The sequence below is a fragment of the Lissotriton helveticus genome, chromosome 11 (genome assembly GCF_964261635.1).
Source record: "Lissotriton helveticus chromosome 11, aLisHel1.1, whole genome shotgun sequence".
Classification (NCBI taxonomy): Eukaryota; Metazoa; Chordata; class Amphibia; order Caudata; family Salamandridae; genus Lissotriton; species Lissotriton helveticus.
Window position 1 is genome coordinate 589,334,123 of NC_136072.1, and position 23,560 is coordinate 589,357,682.

General features: G+C 45.1%; 1 protein-coding gene across 5 annotated transcripts in view; it reads right to left on the reverse strand.

Moving 5' to 3' along the window:
* Positions 1–333: 333 nt before the first annotated feature.
* LOC144790972 (outer mitochondrial transmembrane helix translocase-like) overlaps positions 334–23,560 on the reverse strand; it is a 167,850-nt gene continuing 144,623 nt past the window's right edge. For all 5 annotated transcript variants that reach the window (XM_078665591.1, XM_078665593.1, XM_078665592.1 and 2 more), the window contains 5 exons: positions 23,272–23,378; positions 14,611–14,700; positions 12,361–12,411; positions 2,302–2,477; positions 334–1,841 (listed from right to left, as the gene is read on the reverse strand). In XM_078665591.1, coding sequence (XP_078521717.1) covers positions 1,724–1,841; positions 2,302–2,477; positions 12,361–12,411; positions 14,611–14,700; positions 23,272–23,378 — 542 coding nt within the window. In that variant the 3' untranslated portion in view covers positions 334–1,723. The remainder of the gene's footprint in view (positions 1,842–2,301; positions 2,478–12,360; positions 12,412–14,610; positions 14,701–23,271; positions 23,379–23,560) is intronic.

Sequence of the window (23,560 nt, forward strand, 5' to 3'; positions counted from 1 at the left end):
TTTGAGCCGGTCTTCTCACAGATTAGTGTGAGGCTCATGTGAGTCTGCAATATACTTGAGCCTGTGGTGTCAGAGATATTGTAGGTAACTAGCTTTTACATTTATACCCTAAGCATAAATGTAACTGCCGGTATAGCCTGAGGAACAAGGGCCACAAGGTTATTAGAACATTCCACCCACTAAGGGTAGAACGTTCTAAATTAAAAATGGAGAAACACAAAGACAAACATTGGAATGCTGGAGCTCCAGGCTTTTACCAGCCATTATAAGCCCAGAGCTACTCCATTGTCTTCAATGGAGCCCTCAACAGTCTAATGTTCTAAACCAATCCAATCCAATCCAAAAGTTCTTTATTTCGGACATCAAGGCCATAAAAGATACGATAAAAAACAATAAAATCCTCATACCATAAAAATACAAGCTAAAAAAAAAGAAGAAAAAAACATCAAACATACAATATTACAACAATTGCAAAGAAGCGGAAACTAACTTGATTCATTATATGAGAGGATCCGGGAAAGTGAAGATACTATGTTCTAAACCTGTCTTGGGTCTGTCGCTCCTCTCTTCCAACCAGAACTAATGCTTTTAAAAAAAACTTTTAGCCTCTACAGAACTTTGTTGTTTAATGATTGTAGCACTTTAGTGGCCAAGGTTGAGACATTGTCACACATCTACCCATGTGCAAAAGTATGTTATGTTAGTAGATTTTGTATAGCGCTCAAATACCCAAGGGTGTCTTGGCGCTGCAAGGAGTCAGAGTCAGATGAGTCTAGGAAGGGAGAAGACTAGTGATTGAAGAGCCAAGTTTTCAGGGTCTTTCTAAATTGAAGAATTTGGGCTTCTTTGAGGTTAAGAGGAAGGGAATTCCAGATCTTTGCAGTGGTGGTCACAAAGCTTTTTCCACCCCAAAGTGCTACCTTGAACGTTGGAACTATTGTGTATTTTGCGTTCGAAGAACGAAGTGATCTAGAGGGCCAATACCATCTAAAATTCTGGATAAAAAATTCTGGTCCAGAATTATGCAGGGCTTTATAAGCAATGCATAAGGCCTTAAATGTAATTCTCTTTAATATGGGCAGCCAGCGAAGTTCGCGTAGAGCTATAGAAGCTGACGGAGGATCACAAAAGTATGGACCCCCTCACTGCCAGCACGTCATTAAAGTTCAGTTGTCTACTAACATCTCCACATATTTACCCAAGGAGCAGCCACAGAAGTGCTATTGGAACAAACAAGAAATCAGTGAGGTAAATGTGACCACTTTATTGGTATATAGTGTCCAAAATGCTAAACATTCACATTGCTCCTCTGAGGAATTACACAGAGTAGGAGAACACAACAGCTGAATACAGTGCATGATAACTCACCTGGGTATTCATCACGGTTTGTGAACAGCCCAATAGATCTATCCAAATTCTGTACGTTGTACTTCATGTATACCCTCCTTTCCAAAGACTCCCAAAATGTGATCAGTTCCTCAACAGGATTTAGAAACATGTCTCTGCATCCATGCCTCACCGCTAAGTTTTCTTAACCCAGCCCAACTTTGGAAGTCTCACCCCACCTGATGCACATCAGTTTCTTCCTGCCTCTTCTGAGGTATGTGGGGCCATTTGAACATTCAGGGTCGATGCTGGTGTGTCTCAGATTTTCTTGCTTACATGACCTGAATATTCTTCAGGGGATATGGGTTGGCACCAGTGGCTAAAAGTGATCAAGTATTCAGTCCAGGGAAGGATGCTGCATGGCTGCCGCTGCTGTTGCTCCCTTCGACTCGTTCATCTTGTCCAGTGCGAGCAGAAGATCCAACTGGGTCATAGGCCGCAGTCTGTCTCTGGGCCTGAAGCAAGAAAAATAGATGGGTTGATTTAAAATCTGTTATTGGACTCTGGGAGGAGTGCTCATCAACTCCGTATATCATCACCAGTAGACAACCAAAATAGTTAGCCAACTAGAAAACAAACTCACACAATTTCCTGGTTCCAGCAATGGGTAACAACACTTAATGTAAAGATGATTATCATAATATGACAAGAAAAACTAAGCACAAATTTGAAGTTTGTTTGCTACATCTGTCCTCAATGAAGTCGAAACTGCCTGAAATGTCACCATTATTTACATATGAAAAAATTATAAAGAAATGGGTCAAGAACAAATTTTCACTTGTGGACTGCCACTTCTAGGGTCAACATCTTTGTAGTAGTAATTAGTCTTTCATCACGTACCAATATTAACTTTTTTTCTGATAAGACATAATTTTTCTTGATGTTATATCCTCCATTTATCCCCTAAAGTCTTACTTGTCGTCTGTGTCATCAGCCACCTTCAATGGCCGCATGACGAGCCACATTTGCTGCTTCCGGACATAGTCCCGCACACGGTACAGGGCAGCATCGCGGCATAGCTCACGCAAGTCACTGCCTGAATATCCCTCTGTCCTCTCTGCCAGTTCTTTTAGGTTCACCACGTTGCTCATCTGTTCGGGGGTGGTTGGGGCAAGAAAGAGTAAACACAAGTCACACTGGTGCATGAAGCCAAGAGTGGGCAAAGTCGTTGGTAAATTTTATTTGGTAGTGACTAATAGTGAACAATGTATTACATCCAACGGCCTGCATCACTTACAGGCAGGTATCATACTATATATGTACGCTGTTGAACTAGGCAACAACCACTCATTTGCCTTAACTAAATGTAGTATGTGTGTGTTTTAGAAGGGAGACTTTAGTCCCACCATAGAATTCATGTTGAAAGTCATAAGTCCTAGTTTATGGGAAAAACACTGTTAGTCATCTTTCAATGTTAATGACTATCACCACATATAACATGCATAGGATTAAGGAGCTAGTCCCATGGGTCCCCCTTAGCTTCTTATATCAACATTCTTTCCAGCTTCTTGAGTCAAGGCAAGGTAAAGGAAAGGTGAGCAAAGGATGGCAAACTGATGGCTTATCTAGTCAGTCTACACACAGGGAAGCATAGCAGCTGGAAAGAAATGGAGACATAGAGGTCCATTAGGATGGCGGAAAAAGTCAGTCCGCCATCCTGTCGGGGGCCGGTACCGTACGCCACAAGGGCGGAGGAACCGTGCCCCCAATAAGGATGCATCCGCCACAGTGGCGGGTGCATCCCGCATTTTTTACATTGCGGCGGACGGTGCTTGAAACACCAGCCGCCGCAATGCAAAAAATGCACGTTGTACATTGAAATGCTGGGGGGTACCATAGGTACCCCCCATGTGCACCCCCCACGCCCCCTTCACCCTGGGGGCCCACAACGGGCCCCCAAAGCAAAGACTGTATGCCTTTCCGTGGCGCATTCCTCACCGGCTATCCTAATATGGCTGGCGGTGTCTGATAGACACCGCCACCATATCAGGCCTTTTCTGCCGCAGTCGCAAGCGGACCGCGGCGGAAAAGCGGCGGACGGTCTTCCCCTCTGCCACGGTCCCACCCGCCATCGTAATATTGCGGGGGGAAGATAGGTGGCAGATGGGCAGGGATGGCGGACGGATCGCCACCGCCTGCATGGCGGTGGCGATCTGTCCGCCATCCTAATGGACCCCTAAGTTTGTGAAAGAAAGAAAAAGAGATCTAGAAAAAGGAAGAACTATAATCTTAAGGTAAGATGGAGGAGTGGAATGGGGGAGAAAGGTAATGAGGAATTTTAGGACTGATACAAAGAGAAAGTGATAAAGCAAGATCAAACACAACTGAGGAAGTGAAAGTGGAACAATTCAGAAAGATGTAATGAAAGTGAAATATGACAGTGGCAGAAAGAGGTAAAGAATAACAGCAAGAGAACAAGGAAGAAAAAAGAGAACACAGACATAGCAAAAAAACAACTGAGTTTGTTTTTTTTGTGACTTTTTAAAGGGCCTATCCAGTGTAAAGAAAACACTCAGTTCCATTTGTCCAGTGCAGCATTTCTAACAATCTGAAAGAGACACGTTAGTGATAGATTCCTTACCTTAGAATATCCCCAGCCGTCAGACTAGATCCGGAAAGTTTTTCGTCAGCAGTACCCCTGTGCGTTGGCAGGTGGCGTAGTGCGGCTTCGCGTCCGTCTCTGGCTTCGTGGGAGCCAAGATAACGTCATGGAAACTACTTAGCTTACGTCAGTTCTTTCTTTTTCCGCGCCAGCAAGCGCAGATCCGGTTACAGCACGTACCCTAGTCACTTTTTGACTATACTTTTGAGACTTTTTGTCTTCTGCTTTTTTGAGTCTTTGACTCCTGGTGCCACGTAAGGATGCCTGGGTTTAAATCCTGCGGGCTTGTCGCTGTACGATGTCGGTGGCCGACCCCCATGGCGTCTGTCTCTCCTGTCTGGAGCGCGACCATGACTCCCGGTCATGTTCCGACTGTCAAGCCATGGCTCCGAAGGCCTTACGTGAGCGGTCCCATAAGCTGCTGGAGGCCTGGCAGTCGTCTCCGCGCCGTTCGAGGTCCAGGGGTCGATCGAGGGCCCGATCGCGGAGCCATCATCATTGCTCCTCGGGGTCGAAGTCTTCACACTCTGAATCGGGTAAGAGACGTCATAAGAAGTCGAAGAAGCGTTCCCGCTCTCCGACGTTCCCCCGCCGGTCTCCGGACGCGGACGAGGGGGCCGGGGGTCCCAACCCCGCAGCTCCTTTTGAGCCTGTGAGTTCTGCGGCCTACCCACCTTATCCGGGTCTGTCAGCGACTCCTGCCCAAGTGCAAGATTTTCTTGCAACCATGGACCGCCTTTTCAGGGCTCAGGCTCCCGCCGGTGCACCTTCGGGCCCTGCGGTCCCAGAAGAGGGCCCTCTCGTGCTGACGGCTCCGCTGCTGGCGACGCCGGCCTCCCCGGGGACGCATGGCCCCCCGCTGAAGACCCAGGCGCTGCAGGGCCCTCCGCCGCCAGGCTCCGTCCCGGAGCGACCCGTGGCTCGATCCTGGCGCCGCAGTGGGTTCCGTTTGTTCCACCACCGCCTTTGCCTGGGTTCCCGGACAATTTTGCTCCTGGTTGGGACCCTAACTGGGACATGGAGCAGGACCAGCGTCGACTGGCACCGTTCGACAATTTGTATTCCTCTGTCCCTCCCCCACCTTCGCAGCCTGTTCCACGGGCGGTGGAGGAAGGGGACGACTGGGAGGGGTCTGAGGACCCTCTCGCACGGCAGTGCAGGTCAGAACAGGAATGGACAGAAGGGCTAGAGGATGCCGGTGGCCTTGACCTCTCCTCTGACCCTGGGTTTCTTTCTCCTCCTGCTGTGGCGGAGGAGGGCGCTACCTACACTGTGGTGCTCCGTAGAGCAGAGGAGGCCCTTGACCTTGATCTGCCTACAGTGACCCTCAAGACGAATCTCCTCACTGAGGTGCTTCAGCCAGCAGCAAGCTCTTTGGAGCCCCTGCTGCCATTCAATGAGGCCCTAACTGATGTCTTGATGGCCACCATGTCAAGACCAGCCACAGGGGCCCCGAGTGACCTTGCTTTTCTGTCTGCTCACCCCACCCCACACCGGAGATCCTGGTCATCCAGGACTCCACTTCCCAAAGCGCATTCCCTACCGCTCCGTCGGATAAGGAATCCAAGAAGCTGGAACAGTTCGGCAAGAAATTGTTTTCATCTGTCAGCTTAGGTATGCGGTCCGTGAACACCGCATGCCTTTTGGGCCACTATTCCCACGCTGTGTGGGACACGGTTGCGCAGGTGCAGCCTCAGTGTCCGTAGGAGGTTCGGACAGTGCTTTCCCAAGCTGTTGGAAAGGGGAAAGATGCAGCAAAGTTCACCATCAGGTGTGGACTGGATCCTGCGGACTCACTGGGTAGGGCGATTTCCACAACAGTGGCCCACCTTCGCCATGCTTGGTTGCGGTCCACTGCTTTTTCAGGGGATGTACAAAGTTCGCTTATGGACATGCCCTTTGATGGTACTCGCCTGTTTGGTGATAAGGCAGATAGTGCGCTGGAACGTTTTAAGAACTCCCGGGGCTACGGCCAAGTCCTTAGGTCTCTCTGCCACGCGGCCAGCCACGTCTGCTTTTCGTTCCTTTCATGGCTTCCCCTCCAGCCATGCCACCTCAGTTCCACTGCATGTTGGGGGACCATTTTGCGCTTCTCGAAGCAGGAAGTCACGGCCCTCTTAGCCAAGGGGGCCATCGAGCGCGTTCCTGGGCCAGAAGTTGGATGTGGTTGTTATTCCCACTACTTTCTGGTCTCCAAGAAGGAGAAAGGGGGCCTGCGTCCAATCTTGCACCTCAGGAACGTCAAACGCTTCCTCCGGAAGGAGACTTTCGAGATGTTGACTCTAGCTCAGGTCTTGGCTGCCCTCCACCCTGGACACTGGATGGTAGCGTTGGACTTGTAGGACGCATATTTTCATATCCCCGTCCTGCCGGCCTACCGGCGCTACCTGCGGTTCACGGTAGGCAAAGAGCACTTTCAGTTTTCCGTGCTCCCCTTCTGCCTTACCAGTGCCCCTTGGGTGTTTACGAAAGTGATGGCGGTGGTCGCGGCTCATCTGCGCAGATCAGGGGTTCCAGTCTTCTCCTATCTCGACGACTGGTTGTTGAAGGCGGGCTCGCCCCAGGTATTTGTCTACCACCTCCACACTACGGCCAACCTCCTGCATTTGCTGGGGTTCTCCAACAACGTGCCAAAGTCGCACCTGAGTCCCTCTTAGAAGCTCCCCTTCATCGGAGCGGTTCTGGATTCGACGCAGTTTCGGGTTTATATTCCCGAGCAGCGAGTCTGGGATATTCAGGCTATGATTCCGATCTTTCAGCCTCAATCCTGGGTTTCAGGCAGGATGACCCTCTGGCTCCTGGGCCTCATGGCCTCCTGAATCCTGCTAGTGCAACACACCAGATGGCATATGCGGGCTCTGCAGTGGGACCTGAACTTCCAGTGGGCACAGCATCAGGACAACCTGTGTGATCACGTCCAGATTTCGGAGGGCACTGCACGACAATTGCTTGCACTGAAGGCATTCCTTCCCTCTGTCTGGGAAAGTGTAGTGCAGGTGTTCACAGACAAAACCACTCCATGTGGTACTGCAACAAACAGGGTGGGGTGGGGTCATGGACCCGATGTCAGGAGGCTCTCCGCCTCTGCACATGGCTGGAACATCAAGGCATTACCTTGGTGGTTCAACACCTGGCTGGTTCTCTGAACGCCAGGGCGGACAAACTCAGCCGCCGGTGCATGATGGATCACGAATGGTGTCTGAACTCGGACGTGGCGCAAGGTCTCTTTCTGCAGAGTGGAGAGCCTTGGTTAGATCTATTCGCCACGGAAGAGAACGCACAATGTCATCAGTTCTGCGCGTTGGAATTTCCAAGGCGGCACTCGCTTGGTGACGCTTTTTGTCACGAGTGGAGCTTCGGTCTGTTGTACGCCTTTCCGCCTATACCATTTCTGCCCAGAGTGCTGAAGAAGATTCAGCGCGACCGGGCCCAAGTCATCCTTGTGGCTCTGGATTGGCATGAAGATACTGATATCCCGAGCTACTCAGCATGGCCATCTCTCCCCCGATCCGACTGCCTCTTCGGGAGGATCTTCTGTCGCAGAAGCATGGGACGGTCCTCCACCCGAACCTGTCCAGTCTCCACCTCCATGCGTGGAGATTGAGCAGCTTTTGACCTTCCTCCCGAAGTCTGGATATCATTCTGGAAGTAAGGCATCCCTCCACTAAGACATTATACGCCTGCAGGTGGAACAAATTTGTGGCAGGGTGCACAGCAAAGGCTGTGGATCTCCTCTCTGCCCAAAGTCCTTCTGTTCCTTCTCTTTGGCCCCGCAGGGCTCTTCTCTGGGCACTATCAAAGGTTATCTTTCGGCCATCTCTGCCTTTCTACGGCTTCCAGATCAGCCTTCTCTTTTTAAGTCCCTGTTTGTTAATCGCTTCCTCAAAGGCATTACACACACGTTTCCTCCCGTGCCTTTCATAATGCCTCAATGGGACTTGAATCTTGTCTTTACCTATGTGATGTGCGCTCCCTTTTAGCCACTTCATAACTGTCTCTTATGTCTTCACACTCTTAAGACAGCTTTCCTGGTAGCTATCACCTCTGCCAGAAGAGTGAGTGAGCTCCACGCTCTTTCTTCTAAACTTCCTTTTCTTTCTGTTCATTCGGACAAAGTGGTTTTAAAGGACTCGTCCTTCTTTCTTGCCAAAGGTTGTCATACCCTTCTACATCGGCAGACCATTACTTTGCCCAGCTTCTTTCCACCTCTGCATCCTTCAAAAGAGGAAGAGAGGCTCCACCGTCTGGACCCAAAACGTGCGCTCTCGTTCTATCTGAAGCGCACACAACAGTTCCAGGTAGATGACCAACTTTTTGTTGGCTACGTGAGTGCCAAAAAAGGTCGGGCCATGCACAAACGAACCATCTCTCGGTGGGTCGTTCTGTGCAATAAAGCATGTTACTCGTTGGAGCCTCCTGTGGGGCTGCGTGCCCATTCTACCAGGGCAACGGCAGACACTAACGCTTTGGGACATGGCGTTCCCTTGCAAGATATCTGTCAGGCACGTATGTGGGCCTCGCTGCACACGTTTACCAAGCATTATTGCCTTGACAGTCAAGTCCGGAGAGACGGCTACTTTGGCCGTTCAGTTCTCCGTGACTTTCTGGTGTAATCTTGTTCACAGACCCACCACCGGGGTTGGTATTGCTGGGGTCTCTATTCTAAGGAAAGGAATCTATCACTAAAGTGTCTCTTTCAGATGCACAAGTTACTACTTGTGTAACGATATATCTGTAAGAGAAATTAGTTAGTGATAGATTCCTTACCACCCCATCTGTCCTCCCCTTTCTGCAAACCGATTTCTAGGGTTAAGGTCATATGTTTCAGGGCCCTAGTTTCATGGCACCAGTGGTCAGTTTCTCGCATGGCTCTGCGTTCCTGGCGCGGAAAGTCGTGTACAGAACTGACGTAAGCGTGCATGAGTGGCGCCTAAGTAGTCTCTGTGACGTCATCTAGGCGCCTACAATGCCAGCGACAGACGCGGAGCCGCACAATGCCATCTTCCGACCCGCAGGGGTACTGCTGACGAAAAACTTTCCGGATCCAGTCTGACGCCTTGGGATATTCTAATGTAAGGAATCTATCCCTAACTAATGTCTCTTACAGATATATCGTAACACAAGTAGTAACTTGTGCACCACTAACAATAACAATTCCACAATGTTGCTTTGACATCAGCTAGGATTTTGAGGAGTACTGTGACATCATTCAGCAGATGGCCCCTTTAAAAATAAACCATAGGTCATACATTTGTACCATCCATTACACACAATGCAATAAAGTCTTTCAGGGTCATTTAGACCATGTTGGGCAGCAAAAGGCTGCCCATCAAATTTAGAGATCTGTATTTTCAAGGAGAATATTGGTGCGACGGCTTCACTGAAGGCAGTGAACTTTGCAGAATGGGCAACTGCTTGGCAAAGGAGATTTGTTTTCAAGAAACACCCAAAGTGGAGTTTTTTTGTTGTTGTTTAAACTTGTTTTTATTGGCATTTTTAATCAATCATGTGTAGACAGGCATAGGCAGTGAACACAGCCATTTTCCCACAGTACTGCATTACATCACCACGGCCAGAGGGCGGGAATCAGTAGATATTATGCAGAGATATCATCTATATTGCTCAACTAATATAGTGCCATAAGCAGTAGAGATAGTAAGGAATGATGGGCACATATGAAGGCACAGATAGGCCTATTACAGTCTCAATCCCAGTGCCGTGAACAGCCAAAGATGCAGGTGTATCTACTGCGACCCAGTTCTAATCTCTAACGAAGCGGTCGTGAGCTGGGGAATACGCTTTTCATATCTGCACACTGGGGTCACGTTTCAATTATGAACAGGGTATCCAACATAGTAAATGAGAAATTCGAAAGAAAGGAAGAGAAGAAAGAACATGAAAGAAGAGAGAAAGAGACCAAGAGGAGATAGGGCGAGGGGTGAGCAGTAGGTCCTTAGTGCCAGGGGCACAGGCCAACAGGTCAAGGATGTTCCGGTATCCGAAGATAATGGTTGGTCTGGGTTGCATACAGATGTTGGACGGGGTTGCCTAGACCAGGGGGGAGGGCGAGGTGTCCGGGGCCTGCGGTGATGGCACCGCCTGGGGGTGTGTGAGGGCAACATCAGCAGTGTTTCTCCAGAGGCTGTCATCAGCCAAAGGGTATACAGCATCCTCAAAGAGGCGCAAGGCCCGCAGCCTCTGAGGTTGGAGATGTGTTTGCTCCAGTTTGCAGTAGTAGTCTACAAGCGGCTGCCATACTTTGGTGAACTTAGTGTCTCGAAACTGCAGTCGCGCCGTGAGCAACTCAATTGCCATTGTGTGCCACAGGTGGGTGAACCAAACGCTGATCGTGGCGTTTCATTTTTTTTCCAGTAAAGAGCAATGATTTGCTTGGCAGCGCCCAGTATGTGGAGGCTTAAGGGCCAGTCTCGACAGGTCATGGCACGTGGGTTCGCCGGCCGGAGGCCCAGGACAGTCATGGTCGGATCATCGGGCAGCGGGTAGCCAATTACCAGCAGTTCTTTTTGTAGGCTGTAGTAAACAGGACATAGAGAAAAACAATCCTAGTTCTGTATATGGTCTTGGTCTCACTTGAAGATATTGACACAAACTTGCAGGTGGCTTTCATGCATGTTTTACCAAAGGTTACTTTAGGTTGAATTAGTTTTTCCTAATTCAATATGGTGCCTGACTACTTACAGGTCAGAAGAGGAACAGTAGTCCATGGATCCTATTTAAGGCGAGTATTTTGTGTCCTCTCTGGGTTGCAATGCTTGGGGATACTTAGTCTTCATTATTCACTCTTTTTATTTACAAATGCTTTGCTTCATTATTCGAGTTCTGTTCATTTTCATTTGTTGCATTGTTTTTGCTTCTTCATTTTTTTGTAAGAGTTTCTTTCGGAATGTGTTGACTTTTTCCTTTCAGTGAGGTGCAACTCCCAACACATTCTCCTGTAACATGGTCACTGTTTGATTTCTTTTGGCACCTTATACTGTGTTCCACTGCGTTGCCAAGTGTTCAACAAGACAGGACACAATAGAATCAGAGAAGAGCTGCTCTTACTATCCTCCAATAAAGGATAAGGTACGAAAGGATGTTAGGTCAGCAACTAATATTCACTGGCAAATTATGAGTACATCGGGACCATGCTTAAACTCTCTCCTCTAAAATAGCTTGCTCATATTTTCACAAGCGCTGGCCCATTTATGTTCCAAGGGTTGTCAACTTCCTCAAAGAAAAAGACACCTATTTGAATAACATTTTGAGTGAAATCCTAAGTAGTCTCTTTTAAAATGAGAATTCTGAATTTGTTTGTTAACCATAATAGTTTAGACTGCTATGAAATACATTGAAAGAAATTTATTTTTTTATTTTCTCTTTTATCTTTACATTTTAAGGGGGACATGCACTAGTTGTAGCTTATTTTCTTAACTTTGCTGCTACCCTTCACACAAAAATACCTGCCAGACCAGGTGTGACTCTACTTGTTCTATGTGTGGGCCAGATTTAGAAAAATTGGATGATGGCAGTTTTGAGTAGTTAACATTTTATGTGTTGAGGATTTCACGCTTGAAAATATTCAGAAACATGCTCAAACATATTTTTAAACTATGAAATCATAAAGGGTCTGCACCAAAATTCACATGGGTAAGACATGTGATGGCCAAGAGGCTGGTCTATATTTTGTGGTAGGACACAATTTCTAAATTCCCTATGAACAGTACAAAATCATTTTACCAATAGTGGGGGGCTGTGCAAGCATTAAACATTCTACAGGAAATTAGTCTCTGCAGACTCAAAAATAAATATAGTTGGCAGTGAGCACAGAACATACAATGTATTTGTGCCCTGTGGGCACAATAAGTGGATAGAGGGCATACCCACTGGTCATACCGTCAGCTTAGTGCCTGAGCCATTGATATTATTACGGGTGACGTGGCTAGTGGTATCCTCAGTGATTCCATCGATTAAGTTTTTTTCTGAGATCATGTTTAAGGCTGTAAGCAGTGCAAAAGATGATGGAGTTATGGTTCTGTAGCTATAATTCCATAATGGAAGAGATTGAGTTACAATTCCTTCTGTCTCTCCATTTCTACAGAGATGTTGGGTATGATTCGTCTGCAGTCACACATTTGGTGTACGCAAATCATCCTTTGTAGTGGACAATGACACTTAAGTCTCTGAATTCATCATGCTTAATGTGTATGTTTGTCCATGAACAGCAGATTACGCCCCTCATTTAACCAGTAATGTCACCCTTACAGCTCCTCCACTTGGTATTTATGTCTCCCTCCATATTGACTTTTAGTGTGGTGACTATTTCAAGTGTAATGGTCTCTTGACGTTCACAGGACAGAAAAAACACTTACCTCTTCTCCTGTGAGTATCAGCTGCAGGATCTCCTTTCGTTGCTGTTGGGTCTGAGGAAAAAAGAGGGTAAAGGGTGCACAGATTAGCAAGGACGAAAGGAACAGACAGTGTAACCGAGCAAGGAATTCAAATCTGGTAGCAGGGTGTAAGAGAATGAGCTTTCATTATGAGGCTTAACAGAGACCCAAGGATGAGGCAGCCACACAGAGAAAAATGATGCAATCTCAGGAAAACAAGAGTGTGAAAAATCAAGGGTCGTGAGAGAAAAACAGTAAAATCCACAGGGACTCAAGGACTTTGGGGAGCTGACTGTACACCACCACCAGCAGGAGGCACTGATGGAGAAAATAAAATGAGCCTGAATGAGTAATTGCTCTAGAAGTTGAGCCTGGATTAAAGGACCCTACAAAGTGTATGCCAATGAAATGCATGGAGGATGGGAATTCAATTGTCGGTTCTCTTCTGATGTTTTTAAGGGTCAGAGAGAAGACAACTAATCAATGATCCTTAACTACTTGTACTTTGTGCGACATAAGAGGAAAGAGGAGTTGAGGCAACACCTTGAGCCAGGCCGACAACAGAAGTGAAGACATGGCTTGTTTGACTATGTTTCAAGGAACACATGGGTCCCTGTTTAAAAATAGGCATTGGCAAAGCAAAAGAAGGTCTTGCCTTTTGACTTTGGTTTAGCAAAGAAAACTTTTTTAATTGCTGATGCTAAAGAGAAAAAGAACGACAGATGCATCATTGCGTATGCACACGTATGCGTCATCACACTAGGGTGGCCGAGCATGATGCCATAAAAGTGTGCATGCATCACCAAGCATGCACATGTAGGTGGATGCCCATCCTTGAGCGGTAAATCAAAAAGTGCACCAAAGCGGATTTCTTTTTTCAAAAAGGAGTAACCTGGCAGCAGATTGCAGCTGCTGGGCCATTCCAAAAATAAAAATTAAAAAGAATGCGATGCAGAGTGATTGGGTAGCAATGGTGGAACAGGTAGGAGTGGGAACTTAAAGAGTCAATGCCTTCTTTTGGACACAGTGGCAATGGGAGGAGCAATAAAGGAGTAAGTGCGAGGTTGGAGGAGAAGTCAACAACTCAGAGGGCATCCTCGACCAGGAGGGTGGACAACAATGGAGGAGCGTGGTAGGAGGGCCTGAGGTATTTAAAACATTTTAAATGCTAGATGAGCAGCAGTGGGGGAAGCAACAGACAGGCTGATGGGGGGCAGGAACAACACAGAAAACTCAGTGGGCCAGGAATTTGAAGAGGAAAGCAGCACACAAAGAACCACATGAAAACACATGTACTTCTATAATGAGCTGAAATAAAAAGAAAAACGTATCTTCCTGAATGTGAATGTAAGCAGTGGAAGGTCAGCTAATCAAAAGAACGGTAAAGAGGCAATGATACAGGGAGGCACAACACAGGAAGAGGAAGCAGTCATCAAATAAGAAGAAAGCAAATGAAATTGACAAGAAGGGCAACCAATCGAAAGCAAAAGACTGACCGAAAGACTCTGTAAGTATTGGTGTTTTTACACAACTGATCTTCTACAACATACAGGCAAAAGCTGTCTGTAGGTGAGACCTAAAAAGAGGAGCCATGTTTGAAATTGCATGTGCCTACTGCTTCTTACAGTATTGATTTATTTTCCTGATAAAGGCCTTGTTATCTCTCTTTCCAGGTACCAATCCCCATTGCCTATTTATGCAGTGGCAGCCGGCACGGATCCGGGGTGGCGAGGCGGGGGGCAGGGAGGGGTTGGATGAGGGGGGGGGGGGTGCAAAAAAAAACCCCGTACCTTATTGCCGAGTCCCGTGACTCTGATCCATCAGACTCGGGCCGAACAGCAACTGGGAACCACTCCTAGGTTCCCCATACCAATCAACGCTACAATGCAGCATTGTGATTGGTCGGGGGAGCCTGGGTGCTTACCAATCACAATGCCGCAATGCAGCATTGTAATTGGTCTGAGTGCCATGGTTCGGCGCTCAGACGGAGACTGGGGGCCTGGGCATTTTCTCCACGCAGGCTGTAATGCAGCCTGCGTGGAGAACATGCAAATGCACGTGACTGTTTGGCTGGCCCCAGAGGGACGGCCAAGCATTCATGCGCACTTGGAGTGGTCACACCACTCCTCCCTCCCCTGCTTAAAAGCAGTTGGGCGACGCAACTCCGCCTTAGTGGAGGAGCCGCCACTGCATTTATGATAGCTGAGACAAAAAAACAATCAAAGACCTTACAGGTTGGCAGATCTGGAAAGTTACGGGCATTCTTCGTAAGATGGCAGAGTCCACATCCTGTGGTCTGTTGCTGGCTCCCAGAATCATCACCTAAGACACAAGATAACAAACTTCCATTTACCAATTGCACCACTCAGTAACCCTCAGCATTGTTGAAAAAGGCTTATAATTGCTTGGCACAACTCATTGCTGTTAGCCGTCATTCTGCAATGATTTACAACAATCTACATAGCTTCCCCCATCTTGCCAACACTTGAACTCGCTCCACACTGCTCAGCATCAATCTGCATCCTTAGCTATTGCTCAGCATTCTTTGATACAACCAGGCACTCTTCGGAACCACTCATTATCCTTCTGCTTCTATTAGCATACCTCACAACAGCCTTTCATCTCACCACAATACAAATAAATCCATGCTTCAATTGCATGAAGCTGACCCTGACAGCCAAACAGGCCTTCTACAAGCCATATTCACATATGCCTCCAGGCTCAGGCTAAATATAGGAAGACTTCCAGCTAAGACTACAACTTAAAACCTCCTAGCATTAAACATGGAACCCCAGTTTTATGGCCAATTATCAGACCCACATATTTATTGGAATTGACAGTACCCTATTTCATTGATCTCAGAGTCCACTGAGGCCTAATGTTTCTGCGTCCACAACAGAACATCTTAGTCTTTTCTAGATTAAATTTCAGACTGAAAATGTACCCTTCAATGCAGGCCACTGGAATATTATTCAAGAACGCTATATAACTTGTGTAGAACATTAATGTTATGTGTTCAAAGGCATCTCTAAGCTTCATAGGGCATCAAAAACAACCATACTCCTTAGCCAGATCACTTACATAAGAAACATACACCCACTCTCACCCACCTGACTACACACATAATAAACATCCTAAACCATCTCTACTGCCTAGCTTTCTCTCTTACCCCACACCTAACACAATTACACCAAGACAACAACTCTCTTTCAACCGCCTCTCATCCATTGGACAATTTAGAGCATTACAACATGACCCACATGCTGCACCACCATTCCTAACTCATATACCTTCCTCCCTAAAAAGACGCAAACAAAATAAACAAATGCCACTCTTCGAAACTTCGCATCTCCATGACTATTGCAAAACAAGGCTATTCTACTAAAACAACACAGAACACCAACTAACTCCCAACCACCCTCTCCACCACCAACACATGCAAACCCATCAAAATGCCTTCTAAGCCTGCTGGACGAGGAATATGATAGAGAAATCCACACGTTTTCGATCCTCATTCAGCTGCTAATACCAGCATTAATGACACACCTGCCATAAGTTCACAAAATACTGCTAACTCCTCTACAAAAAAACAAAGTCACTCAATCACCAAAAGCCAATCTCTAAACTGCCTAATAATACATTCTCGATCACTCTAAAAATAAACATAACATCTACGACCTTCTCACTGACACACAAACTGACTTACTCTTCATAACTGAATCATGGTTGGGAGATGACATGGCTCCAGGGTTGCATGAAGCCAAACGTCTAGGCAATCAAACCATCACACAAAATCGTAAAGGCTAAATAGGAGGTGACCCTTCTGTTATATTCAAGAAAGCATTAAATATCACTAAAGCTGACATCGTCTCCATACAAGGTTGTGCGGCCCTCCTCACCAGATGCAACCCTACACCATCTTCCTCCTGTAACTTTCTACTCCCTTACAGACCTCCATCTAGCAATGCAACATTCCTAGACATATTTCTAGACGCAGTTTCAAACCTCATAACACTACAATCCAACCTATGCATTATTAGTGACCTAAACACTTTTTTTTTTTTGCAGAGTTTTATATAGCGCGAACTAGACCCGAACTGAATCAGGTATCAGAGCGCTTTACATAGCACCAGTTACGTTACATGAGGACGGACAAACATTCATTTTTTAGGCACGGGGAGATTAAGTGATTTGCCCAGAATCACAGGAGGTTTTGGCGTCGGTACCGAGACTCGAACCCAGGTTCCGAGGTCGAGCGCCCTAGCCATTAAGCCAACTCCTCTCCCTTGGTTTAACAAACCCAATATGCCCCATCCAAAAACCATCATCCCTGGCCTAGACACACTGAACCTACATCAGATCGTCCCAAAACCACACAAATCGCTGGACACATCCTAGATGTCATTTTTGCTAATCCAGAACTAGTTATCTTTCAAACGATTACTCCAGTCATATGGTCAGACCATCATTTGGTAGCTTTCCTAAATAAAAAAACACAAAGTAACACAACTAAAACCACCTTACATGCATTCACATATCGTCCGTGGAACAAACTCAATTTTGAACACTTTGAAACACAACTAACATCCAACACACATCTTGACATAATAAATTCCATAAAAAAATTACCCGAGTGGCTATAGGCAGCTTTTGATTTCCTAATACCACTCAGAACAACAAAACAGGACAAAAGAAAACAAGCACCTTGAAGAAATACAGAATTAAAAGAGTTAAAACAGCAAATTAAAAAGCTGCACCAATAAAAACAAACTTCACCTACAGAAACTAAACAGATTATACAAGGCAGCAATCAAATAAGGCTAAAAAAAGGTACTATTCAGACATAATTCAAAATGCTAAATGTGCAAATAAAGAATTTTATAAAAAATTCTCAAAGAATTTAGTAAACCAAATTGCCTAGAAGGAATTCGTCCCATTATTCAAGAATTCACAGACAAACTCGCAAATCATTACACAACCAAAGCTGACACGTTAGATTCCCATTTGAAACAAAGGAAAACCACTAGTAGCAACCCCTCTCCAAATAGTAGGTTAACCCACCTTCTGCATTCCTTTAAAAGAATTTCAGAAAGTGAATTTATGAAGCTGATCAAAGCAGCCCTTCTGACCCATGTACACCACAAACCTTCAAGAACATTCTTCTAACTACCTCTGCTGCCATACCAGTAAGAAGAATCATCTCTATTTCTTAACTACTGTAATATTTCCAGAAGACCTACAAAAGCCATACATACCCCCAATATTAAAGAAAACAAACCTGGACCCGCTTAACCCCAACAACTATAAATCAATTACAAATGGACCTCTCCTGGGCAAACTGATAGAAAGAGCAGAATTCGCCCAGATGTCACCATTCATGGAAGGTAACTCCATACTTACCGACTTCCAAACAGAGTTCTCTCCAGGAAGAGGTACAGAATCTGCCCTCCTCACCATCTGGAATGACCTTAAGTATATAGTCGACCGGAAAGGGGTTGCTGTACTACTTCTCTTGGACCTCTCTGCTGCCTTTGACACAGTTGATCATCATACTATAATACAAAGACTCTACAACGCCGGCATAGAAGGGACTGCTCTCGACTGGATAACATCCTACCTTCAAAACAGAACAAATATCATCCATTCTCCCCCTTTCTCATCCAAATCGCACTTCACAAACGGCAGGGGTTTCTCAGGGCTCTAACATCTCACCCATGCTCTTCAACATCTACATGAAGTAATTACCGTCAATGATTTTCACCTCACATGCTATATACTATGCAAATGACACACAAATACTGCTTAACTGGAAAGCCCAATGACATTGGAAAATTACAAATTTTCAGTTGCCTCAGAGCCGTTGATCAGTGGATGGCATGGAGCCATCTTGAATGGAATGCTTCCAAAACAGAAATACTCACATGTGGCGAATGGAAATATTATGACTAAGGCTCCCTGTTTTATGGTATTTTTTTTTTTAAACATTTCTGTCCGTATTTACTCACATTTATTTTTTGCTCATTTTATTGGAATTTATCCATATTTATTTTATGTTTTGAGAATAAATGGAGTCATAAAATAGTACATGTCAACATTTATTTAACTGATAAAGATGCACTCATACTTTGATGCATGTCGCGTTTTAGCAAATTAAGTAGCTAACAATAACAAAACACTACACCAACATGTAATATTAACATTATGTACAAATATATGTTAACATATGTCTGTATTTAAGGGAATCTGATCCTGTTTTTAAATCCACATGGTGTCTATCTGCCTAGCAGTTAGTCTGGAATTCATGAAGGACAACAATGACAGTCACTTACAGGAAGTATAATTTTCTGTATTTTTCTGCTTTTAAAAATAAATACAGACATGAAATAGACTGCTTTCTGTCTGTATTTAACTGTAAAAATCAGTAAAAACGGAACACTGGAAGCTTTAATTATGACCCACTTGCCGCCTGGCCTGACGGTCTGGGAATATCGCCTAAAGCATCTGAGGAAGTAAGAAACCTTGGAATTACCATGGACTCCAAGCTATCAATGAATGCCCAAGTGGACAAATTAGCAAGATCAAGATTCATTACTATGAAAAGTCTGCGACACATCTTCCCCCACCTGGGATTTCCACACAAGGTCCAGTCTACTATCTCTCTTATACTGTCTAAACTTGAATACGCCAATGGCCACTACCACAGATCATCTTAATCAACTATGAAAAGACTACAATGGATTCAGAACTCTACTGCCAGATTACTCCTACATGTAAAGCCACAAGCACACATCTTCCCTGCCTTGAAGGCCCTATATTTGTTACCGGCTACTCTTCATCAGGAGTAAAATCACAAAATACATTCAACAAAGGAACCTCCGCTCCAGATTGGCACCACGTCTCAAAATCCCATCATACAAAGAAAAAAACCCTAAGTGGCACATCCTTCGCTGTACAGGCAGCCAAACTATGGAACTCATTACCCCCAAACATACGACCCACAGATAACTATCTTATCTTCAGAAGACTACTCCAGAGTTGGCTCTTCCTTACATAACCACAATACTCAAGCATATATGTACACCGTATCCCTGTGTATATAAGCATTTAATTTGATAACATGTATGTACCTAGATATGTGTATTCTTTTGTATACTTGTGTATAATAATTATGTTTATAAATATATGAGATATTATTAAGGTCTGCTTAACAAATGTACAAATTACTTATGGTTAAAAATATTTTGCGCTTACTGACAGTTCTCCCTTTATCTATCACAATGTGTACATTTTTATCTTAACTATTTATATACAATTTCTTCACCACTGATGTATTTAAAGAAATGTATTGAAAGAAACAAATTAACTAAACACACAAATAAATTACCTTAAAGTACAGCAAAACTTGAAAGTTTGAGTTTATTAAATACAACTTAAATATTTACATATGATATATTACCATCCTCATATATATATATATATATATATATATATATATATATATATATATATATATATATATATATATATATACATATATATATATATATATATATATTTCTTCCATGTGCTTATGAATCTATATATTTATTAGCTTACTCTTACTGTAACAACAACAAAAATTGAACCTCTCCAATGCACTACCCTATATCTCACCCTATACCTATCTCAATATATCTTCTACCTCCACTCTCTGGCACATCCCAAACCTAATTCTACTACTATGATCTCACAAATACCCCTGCCTAGATTGTTCCCCCCTTGATGCCTTCTTGCATCATCTCAAACCTCATTTTACTATTAAGATCTCCCAAACATGCCTTTCTAAACTCTTCCCTCATGTATCCCTCCTTAGACTCATCCGGGACATAGTTTTCCTCTAGCCCAAACCTCCTTCTACAACTTTGATCTCCAAATAAACACTTTCTAGATCCTTACCTTTTCTATCCCTCCTTTACCCTTTTCAATACAACTAACAGCCTCACATGTCCACTGTTCAAATTAATTCATATTTCCCTATATTAATTCACCACTATTCTTTTCTGTGTTCCTGATTAGCGTGCTGCTCGCAGAGAGGCGTTAAAGCGCCTCGTTAGGGTGGTAGGCGCTGTATAAATGCAATTGCTAAACCATTTACATTTACAATACACTCCTGAAACTACATCCCTGACAACAAATATAAGTTGCTCTTGAAAGTAAAATATGGCTCTGACATGCACCGTGCCCTTTCACTTGATTCCTTCACCCTGTATCTCGTCTCTTGACACGGAGCCTCAAAATGCACAGCTGTTTGCTACCCTACCCTCAATCCAGGTGAAAGAGGTGTAATGCAAATTACAGCTAGCCTGCTCGGAATACAATCATCAATATTTTACAAATTTAAGAAAAGTCCTCCTCAGACTAATAGTGCTAAGTCATCTTGAGGCTCATCGGTGTCCTTCCCTATTTTCTATGCTGAACAGGCCCGGATGTGGTCTCACGGCTAGACTGCTGACTTCGGAGCTGGGAAACCAAGGTTCGAGCCTTGGGTCGACTCTACATCCTGTGGTTCTGGGCAAATCACTTAATCTCCCTGCACCTACCAAAAAACAAGCATTTGCAATGCAATAGGACTCGCATTTACGTGAGACCTATTGCTTTGCAAATGGTAGTGATCACAGACAATGGGGGGGGCAGCACGGACAACGTGAATGTGAAGGTCTGGTAGGCATAACGACAACGGGGGGGACTGCCGGGTGGGGTTATTTGAAGGCACTGGCAACGGGAGGAGGGGAGAAGGCATGAATAACTGGAGGTGGGGGGGGGGGAGTAAAGAAGGCACCAAAGCATGTTGTGCTTGCAGTAGGACAGCCGCCATTGTCAATAAAGTAAATAGTGCTCACCCACTAGATAAAGCATGCAGTGTTAGGAGCGTAGTTAAAGGTCCAGTCCTTATGGGTGACAACAAATGGAGACAGGGTGTTACTGAGATGGGACTAACAAGCCTAATAATGAATCAGAAGCCAGCGTTTACCAAGGACATTGACACCAGCCAATTACAAATATGGGCGGAGAGTGGGCAAGGCTTCCACAGCCCTTCCACAACATAACCTATTACATCATGCCTCGCAGAACGAGCAGTGCATGCACGCTGCAACGCTAGGCTCGACCTAAAAATGAACGTGTCCTTGTGTAACATAACCGGTGCTCATGTAAAATACCTTCGGGTCAGGTTCGCGCTATATAAAAAAAAGTCTCATAGCAACAGGGCGAAGCCCGAGACAACATCCTTACGAACCAAACTAAGCCAGGCTGCGTACGCACTCTTTGTCACGTTGGACACAGTTCAAGGGAAGACCCACCCCTTTATGTTTAATAGGACAGACAGGGGTCAGCCTACGCTTAACATAGACGAGCCAATACTTGAAAGCAAGAACACGGTCCAATGTTTCAGATTTCTTGTTCCTTACAGCACTGGAGCGGTAAAATGCGCTCTACAGTCTAATCCATCTCTGACACCAACGCTGGAGCTAATACGTTGTAAATTTACAAAACCGGTGAATAAACACGAACAATAGTTAGAAATGTCTTTTGCAATAATGAATATTACTGCTGGCGAATTCGCCCAGTGTTGTGAAGCCCCATCCTTTATGCGACGAGAGTTGGGTTTTATGTATCATTTACCCTCTTGCTCAACCCTTTTCTGCTAATAACGCAAGGAAGACAAAATAACGGTGTGAACATGTGATAAGACCGTGAGCAGTGCAATACCTTTTTCATGTTAGACAGAACTGTATGGGTCTTTAGTAAACAAACACAAGCAGATGGCATATGTTTACCTGGGAAGTAACCCATAGCAAAAGCTGAACCCGTTTTAGTCACTTCCATTGCAGGCGAAGAAGCGAAGCCTGAGCCAGGGTTCTTGCTGTGTCATGGTTGCTGGATTCTGCCTTTGTACTCCTCCAAACCTTTCCCCTTCCCAATGAGTTGAGCGGCACAGGAAGTGACCATGGCCCCCAAAGGCTGCTATCGGCTGAGCTGCTCGCTCCTGGGCCACTGTGGAAATTAGTGAATTGAAAATAATCAGAAAAGTACACTCAGTTGGAGACATAAATCTCCGTCCAGCCTTTTCTGTTTATTTTCATTAACCGAGCCATATGTATTCAGGGATACCTGATGTTCTCAGTGTCCAGCCATCCAATGCTTTCTGCTCTGAGGTACCTTACAGTCAGACAGTGTCTAACCCCCTATACAGTATCAGCTGACAAGTACCTAACAATCTGACATACAATTCACCTGCCAGTGTCCAACTCGCACCCATTCTGTGCTAAATGATAGTCTTATACAGAGATCATCTCTCACAAACTATATGTTCAGGGATACCGAACAATCATTTTAACCTTGCAAAGTGTGTGCCAATTTATACCTGGCATTCTGATAATGTCTAGGCCTTAACCAATGTATGCTATGGGGCACCTGACTGATGGGCAGACTCCACGCTCACACACTGTGTGAAAACTGCCTGCGTGTCAAAGACCATCCATCACACACTATATGCAGAGGTAGCAGTCTGTGACAGTGTTGATCGCTCACATAAATGATGCCCCATGATAAAGCCCTCACTGACTATATGTTCACTGATACCTAATAGAGTTCAGCCAGTCCAAGCTCTATTCTCAGATGTACTCCACAGTTGGTAGCAGTACATGCACACACACACAAAACAAATACGGACACACAAAACACACACACCCACATACGATGCCCAGAGTTACCGCACCACCAGACAAAAAGGCCAGCATTCATACAAACCCTACTAAGAAATACCCAACAGTTTAACTCAGAAATCAGACACACGACACAGTACACTCAGAGGTGTATGACAGTCTAACACAGATCCCACACGCACACAGGTACCTGACAATCTGGTAAAGTATCCAACCCGTCCCACAGGCTCATGAATTGAGCTTTCATCATGGCAGTTGCTTCGTGGTCCAGAGAGGAACGACTCCGCAGGAAGGAATCTGCACAAATCAAAAGAAATGTTTCGAAAACTTTAGCAGGAGAAAATTCTCAGTGTTGTTGCCAACACACCCACAAAGTGTGCAATAATACCCATTGCCCTAGAAAGTGAACACATTGACGCATCCGGGGAGCAGCATGCTCCTAAGGACCAATATCTTCTCCCCGTAATGTCACCAATTGT